Source organism: Microplitis demolitor, chromosome 9 (assembly GCF_026212275.2).
Source record: "Microplitis demolitor isolate Queensland-Clemson2020A chromosome 9, iyMicDemo2.1a, whole genome shotgun sequence".
NCBI lineage: Eukaryota > Metazoa > Arthropoda > Insecta > Hymenoptera > Braconidae > Microplitis > Microplitis demolitor.
In genome coordinates, this window is record NC_068553.1 from 9,897,285 (window position 1) to 9,916,892 (window position 19,608).

General features: G+C 31.4%; 1 protein-coding gene and 1 long non-coding RNA gene across 2 annotated transcripts; one reads left to right on the forward strand and one right to left on the reverse strand.

The window, feature by feature from the left end:
* Window positions 1–2,769: 2,769 nt before the first annotated feature.
* On the reverse strand, window positions 2,770–6,327 carry LOC128668610 (uncharacterized). Its single transcript, XR_008404253.1, has 3 exons — window positions 6,236–6,327; window positions 3,617–3,779; window positions 2,770–3,534 (listed from the first exon to the last, which is right to left on the reverse strand). It is a non-coding gene; the product is annotated as an uncharacterized LOC128668610 (long non-coding RNA).
* A 327-nt stretch (window positions 6,328–6,654) lies between these two features.
* On the forward strand, window positions 6,655–8,681 carry LOC106693848 (uncharacterized). The gene has a single exon (XM_014443184.2). It carries the CDS (start codon window positions 6,655–6,657, stop codon window positions 8,197–8,199), a length of 1,545 nt encoding a protein of 514 aa, XP_014298670.1. The 3' UTR covers window positions 8,200–8,681.
* Window positions 8,682–19,608: the final 10,927 nt, after the last annotated feature.

Genomic DNA, 19,608 nt, shown 5'->3' on the forward strand with positions numbered 1-19,608 from the left:
TGATTAATTTATTTGCCCCCAGCGGTCAAAATTAGTATTGAGTTTTACTATAAATTATTCAAAAGTGAAAAATTGATTATTTGAGTGTGAGTGAGGATAAAATTCTGTATCTTTCTCTCTCTCATAAGTGTTGAGAGATAAAAATAGTAAAAATATTATGATTATTTATTACTTAGATAAATTCGACTAAAATAATTATTTCTTTTATTTAATATAAAAAAATTAATGTTATCAATTAACTTAAATTATATTATGATTTCTTCAATTGAGTATAAACAATTTTTTAAGTTGAATTATTATTTCTTGAATTGAATATAAATAATTTGTTCTCATACTGCGATTATTGTGTGACAAATTAACCCCAGTAGAAAAAAATATCACGATTTTAAATTGTATTTTCGGTAATAACCAGGTATTATTATTAACAATTTAAACCAAAACTAAATATTGTGAAACATAATTATTTTTTTTATTATTGTTTATATTATTTAAACTCGGAAAACAACAGCTGTCGGGGGAAATTTAATATTTATTTTCCTCTGGATTTTTTCCTACTGCTTAATTGATTTTTCCCGATCTTATCTATTATTTATCTGTAATTGTTCATTATTTATTTTTCATTAATTCATTCGATGTTTATCCGCCTTGTTGCGAACCGCTTGCTCGGATTTTCCCTCGTAAATTCCCACTAAATAATTTTTGTCCGTTTAATTAGACGGTCTGGGGCCTGCGTGCACTAACCCAGCCTGAGGAGCTGGTTCAGGCACACTAATTATATATTATTTATAAGTTAACAATCATTTAAATTTATTATTTCATTACTACTGGATCTCAGTATTTATTATTATTATTCAATATTATTTAATTATTATGTATTTATCACACGTGGGTAGCTACATACGCTATATTGAACTGTTCCGCGTATCCATCGCAGAATTTCAGCACGATATACGTTATACAGTCTGTTTTCTGTTTCAGGAACCTTAGTACTTACAGTCCTGTACTCGTACGGAATGACCAGGTTGGACCATTTTTCACAGCGCCATACGAAGGTCCATATCGTGTAATAACTCGACACGATAAATACTTCATCGTCGATTTTGGTGGACGATAAATCGCTATTTCAGTGGACAGATTGAAGACAGTTTACGAGGCGAATCCAATCGACACGACAACGACGATAGCAAACTCCCCGCCGAATACCACAGCAATCAAGACCTAAAAACGCCGAGTCCGGTTTAATATTTAAAAATTTACACGATTTAATTTTTGTTTTACTTAAAAGTTTTTTTTTACACAGTAAGAATTCACCACTGTATTATACTCACTCGTTTACTTATTTATTTATTCATATCATTTGTAAATATTCCATTACTTTAATTATCGTGTATTAACTTTAAAACAAAAAAAAACAAAGGGAGTTCTGTAGCGTTGCTACAGTAATTACGATCGATCAATTTAGGCAATCTACGCCGAAGATCGATTTTCCCATATTCCGTCTCTGCCTCATTCGGAGAGACATTACAATTACAAGATACACCGCTGATCTGCGTACACGCATTCAAGCATTTCCATTTAGTATAATTTTCTTTTACTGTGTTAATTACGTTGGATAAATAAAACATTTATTTATCATTATTAGTTGGTTTAAATAATTTATTTTATTATAGTTGAATTTTACACTGAACCACTAAATATATATATATAAACTTTTGAAAGGAACGTGTTTTCTGACTCAGCTCGGCAAGCTGAGTTTAGATGTAGCAAAATTTTTCGAAAATTCCATCATGAGGACAAATACAATAGTTAGATTTTTATGGAATCTACTAATACACAACAATAAATAACCGAACATTTTCATGCTAACACTAGTATTAGTTAAATTGTAAGGCTAGTTCGAGTAAAATCCATAAAAGACGAGTCTCATATTGAGCTAGTAGGGTCAGACTCACGAAAAGCTGCACGACTTCACCTAGAGTGCAGGTGTACGTAAGCCCTATTGTAACAGGGTATCTCTCCCGGTTTGTGACTATTTTCCCAGGTATTTATTTTGCCCGGGGAAATACGGCAGAGGAGAGACGTTTTCTCCACTAACTGTAACTCAGGACTGACATATATTAATTTTCGATGGAAAACATGTAACTCGTTAACTATAACACTATTGTTGAATTCAAGCAATAAATAAAAATAGTCAATTAAGTACATTATACAAATTTACTGCTTACCAGTCGAGAGACACATTAACCTTGCAAAGCAACTGCACTCTACTGTTGCGTCATGCCAATTGAAAAAGGACAGCGATTTAGTGCCTGGTTTTTTCAGTGCTACCATATTCTCATTGATGCGTGTTTATGAGCAACATTTTCAATATTGCCGTCTGATGTTTCGATTTTTTTTAGTGGAGTGTAGTTTGCCAAGACAGATACACAAAAATAAAGTCTGAAAATTATTGAAAACAAACGAATACTTTTGTATTTCTCCATTATTATACTTAAGTATACTCATTTAAATTTGTGCTCAATATACTTTAACTAGGATATTGTGAAAAAGAAGGTGTATAAAGTTTACATGCTTAACCAAAAACGTCAAGGGGACAAACCAGGGTAAAGACTTTTTCAGACTTAAATACGTAATTTCAGGAAAATTTGGTTTAATCAGGCATTTAGTCATGATGTAATTTAGAAAATACATCAAGACGCTGCGATTTATTGCATAAAATGAGTACATAGAAAATAAGAAATCTATTGAATAATGATTGCTATGCGTATTACCATTTATTGTAGAATGACCCACACATATTACATAACGAAAATATTCATTTATCGAATAGCTATAATGACACAGTGTTTATGGGACTACTTTATTTTTCGGTACAATATGAAATATTATCTCGTGATATGGTTGATGTAAGTCATATGACTGCTTGTCACTCAGTGGAATTATAGTTTTAAAAATTTTATTATTTGCTGCTTATAATTTTTAAAAATCATAACACGGGAATATATGAAAAGGGAGCTCTAAATTATTTATGTACGCAATATGAATATTAAAATATCACAGACCTAAGCTCACTATGCATTGATGATTTTTTTTTTATAATCATTATTTTCCGAAACTCCTTTTTGGAGTGAAATTTACTCCAAAGAACCTAAATGAATGAAAAATTATCCACTCCGCATTCACTCAGCAAAGTTTTAACAATAGCAAAGTGTGTCTAGAAACGAAAAAAAAAATATCCCTCTTATTGAACATGAAACTTTACAAATTAAAAAAAAATAGATACCATCACTTGCCCATTAAGGGACTAGACTTAAGAGTTGTGGAGTGAGTGAAAGTTACTTAAAAAAAAAAATATTCAAGAAAATTGATCACTAGGTGTTTCTTGAAAACCAAAATTTTATAATCAAAATTGGAGAATTGCATCTAAAAACGGGTTTGTATCTCTTTTTGATTTTAATCTTCAACAGAATTGTGAAAAAGAAAAATTTAAAACAAATGGCCCAACCGGCCCATTTGTCGCCAAGTTATGTGCATCTGAAAAAAAAAGTTGATTTTTTAAAAAAATGAATATCTTCAAAGCAGTGTTGAAAAATAAAAAGGAAAAAATCATGGAGACCTTTCTCAATGCGTACTATAACATTAAACATGATCAAAAATATCAGAGATGCAGAAGCAGAATGGTATCTGATTTGCCGTGGAAAGTCCCATGTATTACGTTAGTTCACATAAGTCGACCGCTAACTTCTATGTGGTATTAGCACCGCCTGGCGAGCAATCGTCTGATTGAAAAAATTTCCATAAAATTTAGCATTTTTAAATAAGCGTTTGGAAATGTAGAGACACATGGAGTGCGAGAAGTGACTTATCCAAACGTGTGCGATGAAAAGTGAATGAAGTATAGTTGGTCGGGAATCACATACTTTACTCCGACAAAATATAGCTCAAAAATCAAACATGCGCAGTTGGCATTTCAGAAATAATATCTATTGGATACAGGTAAATAGACAAAATGTTTTTAATGCATTTAGAATACTAAGTCATCGCCGACGATTTCTTTAAAAGAATGTTGATGAATAAACATAGATGAAAACGATTGTAAAACGAAGAACGCATTAAAAAAAAAAGTAGAAAAAAAAATTGTTTTTGCTACGAAAATCTGGAAACTTCGAGGAGCATCGTGTAGCTCACGCAACTACATCAGCGTCGAACATTGATAAGAAGTTCCCACTTTTTGAGAATAGAAGTTGTTTTCCCTATCCCACTGTACTCTTACTACATCAGTAATGATAGGAATGCGTTTTAGAATACGAAAGTACACATTCAGTTTAATCAATATTAACAGGAAATTGGACAAATTGATAAAACGCAGATTACTGATTCCGCAACGTTTCAGCCATTTTATTTGGCCTTCTTCAGACGTCTGTAACATGCATAAATATAAACATAATAATACAACTAACCAAAACATTCAATAAAATAAGTTCATATAATTAAGCAATACAAATACACCCCAATTCATAAGCTTAACAATATAAAACGTATTATAAACCATCTTTCAGCTCATTCAACATAATTAACAAAACTCGTTTATTTTATTAATTAAAACTGAATAGCCAACAGACGAAATTATACATGTGGATAAATAATAGACACCTTCTCAACCTAAAAACGTAAGTCAAAACTAAATCACGCCAGCGATCAAAGCGCCACTAATACGCGATATCGCCAACGTAAGAATTCAAATTCAAATAGAAATTTAACGTCTAAAAAACTAAAAATTAAAATAAATAGCATGACGAACAGTAAAATTACAACGATAAGCTAAAATTAAATTAGGTTAAGAAATATAATCTTTGTAAGTAGATAAGATTTCGTTATACATTACACTAAGGTTTTGAATATCTGTACGCTTGTTAACTGTGTCATCAATTTTAATCCAAACCATTTCACTCACTGACCTCTTACACCAAATGTTTTCTAAATCCAAGATCTTAACTTCATCAAACTTAAACTTATGACCCAAGTCAAGATAATGCGAAGCCAACGCCGTTTTATCGTTATCCAAAATCCTTATATCCCGGCAACTGTTTTTATGTTGATAAATTCTATTTTTTTAATATTGTTTGGTTTAATCAATGTAATAAAGCCCACATGAGCAGGGAATTTTATATACGACACCTGCTCTCTTAGCTTAGAGTATAACGATTTAATCTTAAAGACGTTATAATAAGCTAACTTAACATTTGTGCCCATTAAACATCTATCGATCTTATGTGACAAACCCGGAATAAAAGGAAAACGACAATATTTGATGAAATTAGTACGACGGCCAACACCAAACACCCTGTTTGCCGTGTTTTTTTTAAACTTGTTAGTCAATGCACGAATAAATGACTTTGGATAACCATTATTACGCAAAAATGCCTCAATTTTATGATAATTGTCTTCATGAAACTCTTTGCTGCCCAGTCTAAACATTCTATCCAGTAAACTACCGATCATACCTAACTTTTGTGATATTGGGTGATTGGAACAGAAGTTCAAAATTCTACCCGAACTAGTTGGTATCATATACCAAGTAGTTCTTAGAAGGTTTTCAGATCTTTCAACCAAGATATCTAAAAAAGTGAGCTGAAGCATGGTTTGTAATAAGTTTTATATTATTACGCTCTTTATTGTTATCATGTTTAGATTTATGTATGTTATAGACACCTGAAGAAGGCCAAATAAAACGGCTGAAACGTTGCGGAACCAGTAATCAGCGACCTATCAATTTGTTCAATTTCCTGTTAATATTGATATTTATTTCAGCTTAATCTCATTTTCTTATTTTCTTGACTCAGAGTTATTTCTCAATAATATTTGTTGGAGCTCAAGTATACTTTCAAATGAAATTCACTGAATATTTCATTTCATACGAATAAATGAAAATAATTCAATCTTTTACTAACAACCAAGATATTTCGAGCTTTCAAGAACTATCCATCTATCCAAAGATATACAGTCACGTTCGATTCAAAGAATTCGCACCGTAAGCCTAAAAACGGTCATGTCTTGGAACAAAGCGATGAATTACAGAGATTTTTTATAAATAAAATAATATTGCTTTTTGCTTTTGCATTTTATAGGCTGGTATTCTAAATTCTGATAAAAGTTTAAATTAGTTATGGGATATGAATATGCCTTAGGAAGTAAGCTAATTTCATATTCAGTTTTTAATGAATAAATTTATAACCTAGGGTAATACTCTAAAATAAACTCTTCGATGTTAGATTTATCAATCTAATTTGTCATGAACGTTGGATAGGCAATGAATTAGTATTAAATTATGTATGATGTCACTTTCGACTAAATAGCAATATTCTCTATGCGTGGTTTTACGAGCAAGTGGTTTTACTTAAAGAATTATTTATAAATCGAATTTGCTAATTGGCATTGTACCAAAACAATAAGAAACATTACAGATTATTTTTTAATTAAGCTATTTCAGTTAAGTAAGTCACGGAAAGTGAGTAATTATTCATTATCTATAAAATAGACTAACAACTTACATGTATTGTGATATAAGCATTTTAATTTTCATAATTTGTCACTTTAGAATGAACAGTTGATTTCAATTAAAATCTTTTTCGTCATCACTGTTTCATTGAATAAATGAGTACTGATATGCATTGTGACAAATCTCATGATGTAGCCCATCCAGATGTCGATCATTACGCATCGTTAAAAGAAACATGTAGTAGTGTTGAAGACGATTTCAAACAAGAATTAAATAATGGACAACAATTAATGATTCAAGAAGAACTTGAGTTGGATTATGAAGCTGAACAAAATAATTATATTGTTGAGGAGAAAGACGATGAAGAAGATAATGTTACTATTACTATAAATAACAAAACTGAAGAAAATTTCTCTGCTGTGTCATATGTCTTCAATGAAGCTGATAATACGTATAATGTTGCAAATTATGAAATAGAAATAAAAAACCGAATTGATTTGAATCGATTACATGCACGTTCAGAAGATTCTTATCTGAATTCTATTTTAAGAGAATATCGGGAGTTAAAACAACAGTACTATTTTTTGAAAAATATACCTATAACTGAAAGAATAAATGTGCCTATATTTTACGATTATCAAAGTGAACGAGTTAAATGTATTATAGTCGTACCACACATTATCCTCAAGTCATCAATATTTAAAGTAATATATAATCTTATAAATATGTCATGGCTTATCAAACCTAAACCAAGAGCGTTTAAAATTTCATCGGATTATATAAATAAATATATAGAACAAATCAATTCTAGTAAGGTTTTTAAATCGTCAATAAGTCTCCAGCTATGTCGAGGGTATGTTGCTCTACTGTCCACGTCATATTTCAAGATTGGGCGGGCTAAATGCTTAGCAGGCTTAACCGTTGCTATTTTCGCTATCAACAGTCAAAATGGTGTGGAACTCATCGATTTTGTAACAGCTAATCATGTAAATATTCAAAACTTTTATCATAATGAAGATCAATTAAAAGAAATTTTGGAAAAATATAATATTATCAAAATATTTTGCTGGCTTCCTAATTATGGAACAGTCCACAATACATTGTACGGCAATGTATATTGGTTCAATGATATAATAATAGATATTCATAATAATCGTCGTTTATATAACTTATACGATAAAATAAGTATGGAGAAAAATTTCGACACGACGACGCTTTGTGTGAATTCAATTAAGCACAGTGAGAGATGTAGCTATTGCAACATGATGCGGTTAGCAATAAAAATTTTTAATCCAGATCAGATGCAAAAATCACCAATGACGACGAATATGTTAAAACGAGTTTATGGTAGAAATAAAGTTCAAGAATTAACATCATATAATATGCAAAACAATATATATCGGTCAACGAACGAAGAATTCAATAAGTATTGTAAGCCAACATTGCGAACTACACCATTGGCGGTGGCTACTCGAATTGGAGTCTTTCCTCCATATTCCTCTGAAATATGTAAGCAATACAATAGAAAATTAGCTAGCATTAAATGTTTACATTCAGAGTGCCGGAGACGGAATCGATCAAAATTATTAAATACAGAAGTAATTGTAGAAGATACAGGACACTCACGAAGCCATTTCTACCAGCCCAATCTCTTTTATAAAAAAAAATATCAATATGTTCATAAACTTCATAGCCAATAAATAATCGGCTCGTCAAATAATATTTAATCACCGCGGTTATTAATTTGTGTGTTGACTGAACGTCAATGTAAAGTATACCAGTGGTAATTAACCATCAATTTAAATATAAAAAAAGAAGATAATCTATTTCGAAAATCGTTAAACCAATATTTCTATAACTTGTAATACCAATTATCAAAAATTGCTAATCTATTAATTGGTACTATTAATACTTACGAACATTTTGTATTGTTTACAATAAGATTATTTTTTCAAATAAATGTATAAAAATTTTCGGCTAAGGACGTATTTAGTATGCATATATAGGATCATATACGATTGAGTATACTTGATAAATTCTAGTATAGCTATATATCATCAGAACACTAGCAAAAAACGTATATTTCGAATTACGGATTTAAATTTACAATAACATTATGTGGTTAATTTATGAAATTAATTTAATAAAATTTGTGCTAGTTTGGTGGATACTAAAATTACAATTTACGACTTTCAAATTTCCTTTAATCGATATGAAACATCCACTGCAACTACCCGTTCGGCTTGAACGTCAGAAAGTCATCTTTTTGGTATCATAAAGTTATGTAAAAAATTATTGTATTTTTAGGAAATTAAAAAGAGATTTTTCTGACATTCAAGCCAAGTGGGTGCAGTGATGCCAACTCCACGGATTTTCCTGTAGATCTATTTTCTGAAAAATCGATCTATTCTATCAGAAAACCAAAAATTGTCCACCCTTAAGAAGCGTCTGGAGATCTACGGATATTTTGAAATATCTACGGAATTCTACGGAAATTTTAAAGCGAACCTACGGATTTGAAAAAATTCGAATTCGTAACACTGAATGGGTGTTTGCCAAGTTTATAAATACAATAAAAATAGAACTTTACACATTTCTAAAATACTGAAAAAAAAAAAAATTGTTAAACAAGAATTAAGAAAAAAAAATTCTGGGCAATGGCCAGCCCCAATACTTTCCGCTGTTTTCGGGTTCAAAAAGCTCGAAAACATTATTGTAAATACATTTTCAAGTTCTTCGAGCTCGGGAATACCTTTTGTTTTCGTTTTTATAATCTTTTCAAGCTTAACAAAGTTACGTTTTATTTAGTATTTAAATCTTAGAACCGAAAATAATTAAAGCATGAGTGTCAAAAAAAAACTTTTTTTTCTTTAGGTCTCATAGTCTCAAAAGTCTCTTAGGGACCTATAAAAAATCTTCCTAAAAAATTAGTTTGATGTTTCGAAAATTGAGCTGGCGATTTATAAGTCCATTTTCCCATTTCAAATATACGTAAAAATTTCTTTTTTTATCTTTTTGTGGAAAAATCAGAGAAAGAATATTTTTTTCAAAGTTTGATTTGCATACCCTTATAGGAAATCAAATTGGCTACAAAAATGTTCGAAATAGTCATACTCGTAACTACAATACAAAAAAGGCCATTCAGCATCCGAAATGGAAGTAGAATTCTTACGGTAATTGTTCAACTTTTAATGAATATATATAATTGAATAATCAGCCATCAAAAATTTTCAAAGATATAAACAAAAGCATTATCACAATAATATATGAGTAAATTATGTGACTTTGAGCCCTTATTAAAAGTCGAACAATTATCGTAAAACGAAAAATAAAAAAAGGAAAATATAGCTTTTTCTATCGGCTATCATATTCTTTTTACATAATAAGGATGGATGTACCCGTTAGAAAGTTCTTTACGAAAAAATCCAAAAAAGTAGGATTTTTCATTTTTTTTTTGGAATTTCAAATGTCCGCTTTTTCTAAACTAGTTGACCGAGTTTGCTCATCTTCGGACTCAACCAAGCTAATTGTTCATAGAATAAGTGTGCCAAAGTTCATTAAGATCTGTTGAAAATTGTGGCTGCTATCGCCGCAACGTGGCGCGTTATATTATATATATATATATATATAAACTAGCAGCCACCCGTCCGCTTCGCTGGGCACACTATTAATTTTAATCTTCATTTCTTATATTAAATACAAAATGTATATTTTCTTATCGATAAATGAAGTGAATTTTTAAAATTTTTAGTCAGGAAAAATAGTACCAGTCAATGCATTTGTCATTCACAGATTTCCGCATCACCCATGAGGTACTGTGTATTGGTAATAATTATTAGTAATCACAAATGAATTATTTACAATAAATTGCGTCAAATACCATTTTATGATTATTAATAATCTAAGATTCATTAACTTTTAGAAAGTGTGTTTGAAATAAATAAAATTAAATAATTATTATTATTTGATATACTCTTTCCGATCTCTAATAGTTTTATTATCGTTTTATGTTCAAGTCTTCAATTCAAAGTTAATCGCGTACTTCACACAACATTTTTAACATCCCGCTGAAAAATCGGGAAGTTATTAATTTTACTCCTTTTTTAGAAAATCGAGTTTTAAACGGATGTTGACGTTTTGAGGTCCTAGGAAGTCTCCCCGAATGTTTCCGCAGTGATGTCCGTATATCTTTATGTATGTATGTATGTGTGTGTGTGTGTGTGTGTGTGTGTGTGTGTGTGTGTGTGGGTGTGTGTGTGTGTGTGTGTGTGTGTGTGTGTGTGTGTGTGTGTGTGTGTGTGTGTGTGTGGCCGTATGTAAACCTCTTATAACTTTTGAACGGCTCGACCGATTTGATCTCGGTTGGTGCCATCCGAAAGGGCCCGACCAAACTTAGATTTTAAATACAATTTATACCGATTCGAACCGGTATATTTTGAGAAATCTCAAAAATACTACAAAAAAAAAATTTTTAAATGTGGTTTTTATAGAATTACTTTCAAACGACTACTGATCAATTCCAAAAACTAATCAGCTCTCAACATCAAGAAACCACGTCGATCGCCGCTAGCCCGGTCACAATCGATTCATTCTTTTATGAGTTACCGTTGTCGAAAAAAAAAAAAAAAACAGAAAAAAATGTTTTTTCTGAATTATATCGAAATTCATACTTCGATCGATTAAAACTCAAAGACTCTTTATGAGGCCTGAAAAACTGCGTCGAATGCCACCAATCGCGTAAAAATCGGTTAATTCATTCAAAAGTATTTTGGTTTTAGAATTTAAGAAATAATGTTATATTAAACTTTTACCAGATTTTTGAGCTCGGAGTAAGTACAATTTTGAGCGCTTAAATATAAAATTAACGGGAAGTTGCAGGGATGACCTTTAAGGCCAACCGTTTTGATATTTTTTTTTTTTTATAATATTACTTTTTTAAACCATTTTAGAATCTTTACAATTATGGGTTAATTTTGACCTATAACTTTCAGAAGAAAAATGATTAACTAACCAATAGTTAAGACTGAATCGACCTAGTAGAAAATTTGAAATCAAAATATATTTGCCTAACATTATATAAAATAATACTGTAGATGATTTATAGAATATTAGTATTTAATATCTTTCTACTTTTATTCTAATGATTCCTCTGAATTTAATTGACAACTGAATTTGTTATTACAATTTATTCATTTTGACAGTTATTATAACAACGGTTACCATGGTAACCACCTTGATAACCATAGTAATAGTAACCATGGCAACGGTAACCATGGCAACGGTAACCATGGCAACGGTTACCATGGCAACGTTGGGGGGAGGGGGTAGCATACGTGATGGTTATCGAAAAATCCATTTTGGCTAGAAATTGCGCAAAATCCCTTCTTATCTCTCATCTACAGTGAAAAAGGAGTACCTATGCCAAATTTTAAATGAATCGGTCAAATAGTTTCGGAGATCTGGTGATGAGTCAGTGGTATTTCGCTTATATGTATATAGATATATATATATATATATATATATATGTATATATATATATATGTATATGTATATTGTAACGGATTTTCCACCACCGGGGATCTACCGGAGTGAAGTCCGAGTACACGTACTATTTGGTCACCTTGTCAAAATTGTAAAGTTCGGCGCCAGGTGATTTTATAATCACTAAACAAACAATTATCAAAAATGTCGGCTCAGGGTAGCGGATCAGGGAAAGCTCAGGCACTTAAAATTACGATAAATAATTGATCAGAGGTAACACAAAAATTAGTCGTATATTACATAAACAAAATAATTGATCGGTTTCACACAAATTATCGGTTACAACAAAAGTATAAATTTAATTTGCCGTGATCGGTGTGACTTGATATAAAAAAATAACAAATTACTCGTAGAAATCGTATTCGTTTAAAACACACAGTCAGTACGTTACTCAAAAAATATAATAGTCGTTGACGAAAAAAGAAACAAAGTTATTTTATTGTCCAGAGACACACATACAGCGCAAGTAACACCGAAATACCTGACTCGTGACGTCAGAGTATTCTTACACGACGAGGCTACAAGACTGCTGTTGCAAATGAGGCACAGATAATCCGTGATTCTCAGAAGTGCTTGAAGACAATAAAATAAAATATAAAATAATATTTTATTCTGGTAACGAGTTAATTACACTATCATAAAATTATTACTCGTAATTAATTATTAAATTAATTATTATTAACACAAAATGCGTTGCACTTGTTCATTAAACCAAATAAATCGATCGTAGACTTGATCACGATGGTGGTTACTTGTTCACCAAACTTTAATTATCGCACTTAATTGTTCGTTGATTACTCGGATTGTTCTTAAAATTTTAAGTCGCGTTGTTCAAAGAGTTATCATCGAAATGGTTTGTTTTGTCGGGTCGAATTGTTCAATAAAAAAAATACGTGACCATTCAGTACAGCGTCTATCCCGGATCTCTCGTCACAATCCATGCGTTGGATCAATTGTTCAGTCGAAGTCGACAGTGTTGATTCTAGATGTTACTAGAATTTGTTCATCCGGTAAATATTGATGATTTAAAATAAATCTAAACCACGAGTCGATGTCAACTTTTTCATCATGTTACAATGCATATATATATATTAGGGTGTTTCAAAAAAACAAACAATTTTTTTTTTTTACGGTGTAAAAAAATTGAAAGTACAATTAACTTGTGAAATCTTGGCACCAATCCGGGCTCTTAATAATGATATTAAGGTTTGCCTCAATCCATTTTTCTATTTTCCATTTAAATGACACGGAAAAATAATTTTTTTTTTTTAGAATTTTCTAGTTCTCAAGCTAATCAACGGATTTTTTTACACAATACAATATTCGTAAGAAATTGAACGCTCTACAAAAAAAGCCTCTTATGATTTTTTGATAAATCCCACTGTTCAAAAGTTATTTAAGCCTTAAGTCAAATTTATAGTAAATTTTGAGACTTTTTTTCTTTTTCGGCGAAACTATCAGTCTTATCAAAAAATGTTATCAGAACTTTTTATATATAATTTTACTCCTTACAAATTATTATGAATAAAGTATTTCGAAATTTCTCGTTGTTCACAAGTTATTCATATTTCAATGTTAAGCTCTTAAAAAAATAGATTTCTGATTGATTTCAAAAGCTTAACATTGATATGAGAATAACTTGTGAACAATGTGGAATTTCGAAAACTTTTTTATAATAATTTGTAAGGAATAAAATTATCCACAAAAAGTTCTTATGACATTTTTTGATAAGACGAATAGTTTCACCGGAAGAGTAAAAAAATCTTAAAATATACTATAAATTTGACTTAGAGCTTAAATAACTTTTAAACAGAGAGATTTATCGAAATATGGTACGACACTTTTCTTCTCAAGCGTTCAATTTTCTACAAAAAAATGTATTGTGCATAGATATTCGTTGATTAATTTGGGAGCTAGAAGATTGTAAAAAAAAAAAAAACCAAATTTTTTCCCCATATTATTTAAATGGAAAATAGAAAAATGAATTGAGGCAAACCTTAATATCATTATTAAGAGCCCGGATTGGTGCCAAAATTTTTATTTTTAGTTATACTTTAAATTTTTGTACACCATAAAAAAAAAATTGTTTGTTTTTTTGAAACACCCTAATATATATACAGAAAAAAAAAGTTGACTTAGCCCAAGATAATTTTTGCTTTTATTTTTTTATTCTTGGGCTGAGTAATTGGGTTTTTTTGAACCGAGAACATTTTTTCGACTGATATTATATAAATATTGTAACAAGAATAATTAAATTTTAATTCAAGTTAAATAATCTTGGTTTTAGAATATTTATTTTAAGTCAAATATATTTTGTTTTTAATCAAGTAAAAAAAACTATCAAAACAAGATGCTTTCCTGTCTTAGTTGGTGAGTATAGTAAATTGTCACAATATATATCAACATCTCAAAACAAGAACTTTTTTTGCGTGGCAGAAGAACATTTACTCTCAGTTTGAGAAAAATACATTATCGACTCAAGACAACGGTCTATTAGAATGAGAAACTTTAATTTTGATTTAAATAAATTATATTCTTAACTTAATAAAATAAATTTTCTTGAATCATGAGAATATTTACTTAACGGAAGACCTAAAATTCCACCATTGATGATTTTTCTTCTTAACTTAAAAAAACGTAGCCTCGATTCAAGAAAATAAATGACTCTGCTTAAAAAAAATATATCGTCCTATATTTTTGAGTGAATTTAACCTAGCAAATTATTTAATGTTGTGAAGCAGGAAATTATGTATGTATATTTAGAATATCACAATACGGCAGTAGAGAGGAAAAGAAATAAACATCCTCGATTAATGGTTTATAAACAACTTGAGAAAAATATATGGTTTGCTCATGGTAGGAATCAAACCCAGACCGATTCCGTATCACGCGAGAGCTTTACCAGTTATGCTATCCGATCATTCCCTGAACATTCGTTTAATTTACCCTTATCTAGTGAGCACACTGCAAAATGTAGAGTCTACACCATCTACACTGCCGCCACTTTAGTATGGTGCAGTTAGCTTTCCCCAGAGATTTTTTGCGTTGAGCCGTGAGCGAAGTTGCTGATGGTTCAAACGTCCACGCTTACTCGCCGCACAACAATAAAATACTTGAACCAAGATATTTCTTACCATTAAGTCGAGTACTTTTAATTCTTGACTCGAGTCACAAATCATCTCGATTCAAAATAAATTATTTTTCAAGAAAAAATACTTTACTTTTCGACAATTGATTATATATCGGGGCAAAATATTTATTCTTCTGACTTTAAAAAAATATTTCTTACTTCAAGAAACATATATTATATCGGTTGAATAAAAAAAAATGTATGCCAAGATGACTAAATTTAAGAAAAATTTGTTCTTGAACGACGAAAATTTTCGTTTTCATTCAAAATTGCAAAAAATATTCTTGCGGCAAGAAAAAATTTCTTATGCCAAGATATCCTTTTTTTCTGTGTACATATTAATATGTATATTAGAACTAATTTTTTTTTATTGTTACCGTGAAATTATCATTGAAGACGATGAAAAAAAAATTCTGGTGTAGTTTCAGCTCTTAATATTAATATTAAGAGATAGTGCTTCGTGATATTTGATTTCTTATTTAAATAACATGGAAAAAACAAATTTTTTTAGTTTCAAATTTTTTACCTCGGCAATGGCTTATTGTACGAATAAGCCCATCATACATTCTTGTAGGGAATTTAACGCTCTACTAAAAAACTCTCCTATCATTTTTCGATAAATTCATCTGTTCAAAAGCTATTGGAGCTCGAAGTCAAGTTAGAGTAAATTTCGAGATCTTTTTACTTTTCCGGCGGACCTATCGGGCTTATCAGAGAATGTCAAGGTATTTTTTTGTAGACAATTTTATTTTCTAAAAATTATCTTAAATTAATTTTTTGAAATTCCGTTACAATGAAAATAACTAGAAAACAATGCAGAATTTTGAAAAAAAATTTATAAATGATTATTTCAAATTTCGAAATTTTCTTTTAATATAATGAACGAAACATCAGTAAAATCCTGTAATGCAGCGGCGGAAACTTATTAAAAATGATTGAGCGTTAGATTTTTAAATTTCCTATAGTTATTCCAAAAAAAAAAAAGTTTTTGAAAAAAAAAATTTTTTCTTCTTTGAAAATTTAAGCACCGTCTACAATAATAATGTGCACAAAGCTCAGAACCAAATTTGTTTTTCAATTAGTTACAGATTATCAGCTTTTTAGAGCAAAAAACGTGATCCATTAATTTTTTCAAAAATTTGATCGGGTGAATCAAAAAAACAGCTGGTTGGTGTTACGTCCTTGTCACCCTTCAAACATTTTTCCAAATATACCTACAAAATTTCATTATTGTTCTGGGAGATGCCCAGCATGAATAACCCATACGGAACATACCCGTATGATATTTTCATAAAAGACTAACTTTAAATAATTACAAATCGAATTTGTTAAATATATATGGGTGATTCCACCGAATAAAGTTATTTTTACGGGGCGACCCTCGACGATTTGATTCAAACTTTGTCAAGTCTTTCCATGTATTTAAAAAAAAATTCTCTGAAAATTTGAGCCTTTAATATGCAGCAGTTTCAAAGTTATGATTTTTTGAATTTTTTAAAAATTTTTGTTTTTAACTTTTTCATTACTTTTTTTGAAGGAAACAATTTTTAAAAAAAATGATCACATAATAGTTTTTCATAGGAAAAATTCTCAGCTTTCCAACGAAAATATCCATTTTTTATTTTAAGTTACAGAAGACCCTTTAAAAGTCGTTTAAAATAGGAAAAACGATTTTTATGACTGTGCGGCGCTTGATACATCTAATTTGATATTTTTTTCTGAAAGCTGAGACCTTTTCCGACAAAATATGTAATTTTCACGACGTGCATATTTTTTATTTGAACAAAATTAAATGAAATATAAACTCCCAATGATTAAAAAACTTTAATTCTTAGGTTTTTTGAGGATCTTGATACATTTTTAATACAAATATATCCTTGGCTATTAACAATAGCTAAGAAAAGATGTACTGCTTGTGTTTCTTTCACCGTATTTGACTTTAAGTATCGTACGTCTAAAACATTTATTTTCTACAAAAAGTCATTATTCTTTGATTAAAAGAAACATTTTTAAAACAAAAATTTTTAAAAAATTCAAAAAATCATAACTTTGAAACTGCTGCATATGAAAGGCTCAAATTTTCAGAAAATTTTTTTTTAAATACATGGAAAGACTTGACAAAGTTTGAATCAAATCGTCGAGGGTCGCCCGGTAAAAATAACTTTATTTGGTGGAATGACCCATATATGATTCGAAGCGTGTTCGCATATATATATATATATATATATATATATATATATATATATATATATATATAAACTGGGATGTGGTTCTTGGAACTTAATCACTATGATAAATAAATTCACTGACTCCAATTGATTATATTGACAGAGTAATAAATAATTAGTTTATTTAATAATTTATATAAAACAAAATAATGATGGTCGCATTGGATATGTGTTAGCTAGTTGCTGTGTATCTCTATAATTGTACGCGTGTACTGTACTGTGTACCTGTGTAAACTGTTGCTACCGAATATCGTATCCGCGTGGGGGAAAATATTCGGCGATCGATGACGATCGATGGTTGACGGACTTATCCGAAATTATGAATATCAAATAATATAAGTAGTGACGTGGTCGCTACAGTACTTGCCCTCTTAAAAAAAATAATGATACTTATTTACAAACGAAACATAATAAGAAATATATACAATGGAAAAAAAAAATAATAATTTGAGCATGTTTGCTACGTTGTGAAGAAAGTACAAATTAGAGAGAATACAACTAATACTTAACAGAAAAAAAATGAATTTCAACGGGTTTAAATAATATAAAAAAAAATAATTTTATGCGTCGTCGGCTACGAAATAGACAGGTTTCAGTCTGTCAATGGAAATAGCCGTATTTGTGCGTTTGTAGTTGACAATAAAATATTTCTCGTGACGCGCGACAACTTCGTATGGACCCTCATACGGAGCTGAGAATGATGGTCCAATCTGTCCAACTCGTACCAGTACGTGGGAACAAGTGTTGAGGTCTCTGAAACAGAAAACAGAACGCTGTCCATGACGCGAGTTTTCGGCTGGTGCCAAGTTATTAAAATATGCTTTTAAGTAACGTCAAACGCTTTCCGCATTTGCGTGTTTATCAGACGGAACTAGCAGTTCACCTGGTAGATGAATCGGTTCACCGTATACAAGCTCAGCTAGGGTAGCTTGTATAGCCTCTTTCCAGGCTGCTCGTAGACCAAGTAAGACAACGGGTAGCGCGCCATACCAAGTGTCGTCATGACACAGCAGTCCGGCCTTGGGTTGTCGGTGTAGGCGTTCCACCAGTCCATTAGATTGAGGATGATACGGCGTCGTCACCGAATGTGTTATGCTAAATAAATTGCTCAGCGATTGAAACAACGATGATCTGAATTGTCCTCTTTGGTCGGACGTTATTCTGGCTGGTACACCGTATTTTAAGATCCATTCTCTAAACAGAGCGAGTACGACAGTATCTGCGACTTAATTTTTAATTGTGATGGCTTCTGGAAACCGGGTAAATCTGTCGACGATCGTCGGGCACTTGTTGTAGCCGCGAGATACTGGTAGCGAAACTAGGCCGGTGTGGATATGCTCAAAATGTTGCGTCGGCAATTCAAAACGTGCGAAATGTGAAGATACATTACGATGGATCTTGTTTAGCTGGCAGTTAATGCAAGCTTTGGCCCATTCTCGACAACCTTTCTGGATTGATGGTCAGACGTAGCGTTTGCTCACCCGTTACTGAGATGCTCCCTTGCCAGGGTGTGCCAGAGAGTGCAGCGCATCGAAAACTTTCTTTCGAAGTTAACCAGGAACGTATGGACTTGGTTTACATGATGAATCATCACAATAAACTGCGCCCGGATGGTCGTTGAAGATAATTTGTTGCCACTGTAATGACGTTGCTGCGTTGCCAAGAAGATCTCGAAGTTCAGGATCGTTTTTCTTAGCGTTTACCAGCTCGTGCGTGGTAATCGGCATCAAAATGGCTTTAACGCGCGACAGCGTGTCTGCAACGATGTTCTCGTGTCCAGAGATGTGTCTTAAATCACTCGTGAATTGGCCAATAAAGTCTAGGCGACGAGATTGCCACGGTGATGCTCGTTCAGTATGTTGCTGAAAAGCAAAGAGCAATGGTTTAAGATCGGTGTAAATTGCAACTTGTTTATCTTCAAAAATATGACGAAAGTGTCTGACAACTTCATAGATGGCGCGAAGTTCGCGATCGTACGTCGATAATTCTTGAAAGGATGGCTGTAGTTTTCTGTTGAAGAAAGCAAGTGGTTGCCATTCTCCGTCAACTAGTTGTTGCAGAACTGCACCAATGGCTGTGTTTGATGTGTCCGAGAAAATAGCCCAAGTTGCGTTGTCGTTCTGATGCGCAAGCATTGCAGCGCTGGCTAATGCCTGCTTTGCGTTGTCATAAGCTTGTCGTATTTCTAGTGTCTCGACGATCAGCGTTGA

Bases quoted from the DNA above. Each gene is read 5' to 3' on its own strand.
- LOC106693848 (XM_014443184.2), top strand. From the start codon at position 6,655: ATGAGTACTGATATGCATTGTGACAAATCTCATGATGTAGCCCATCCA.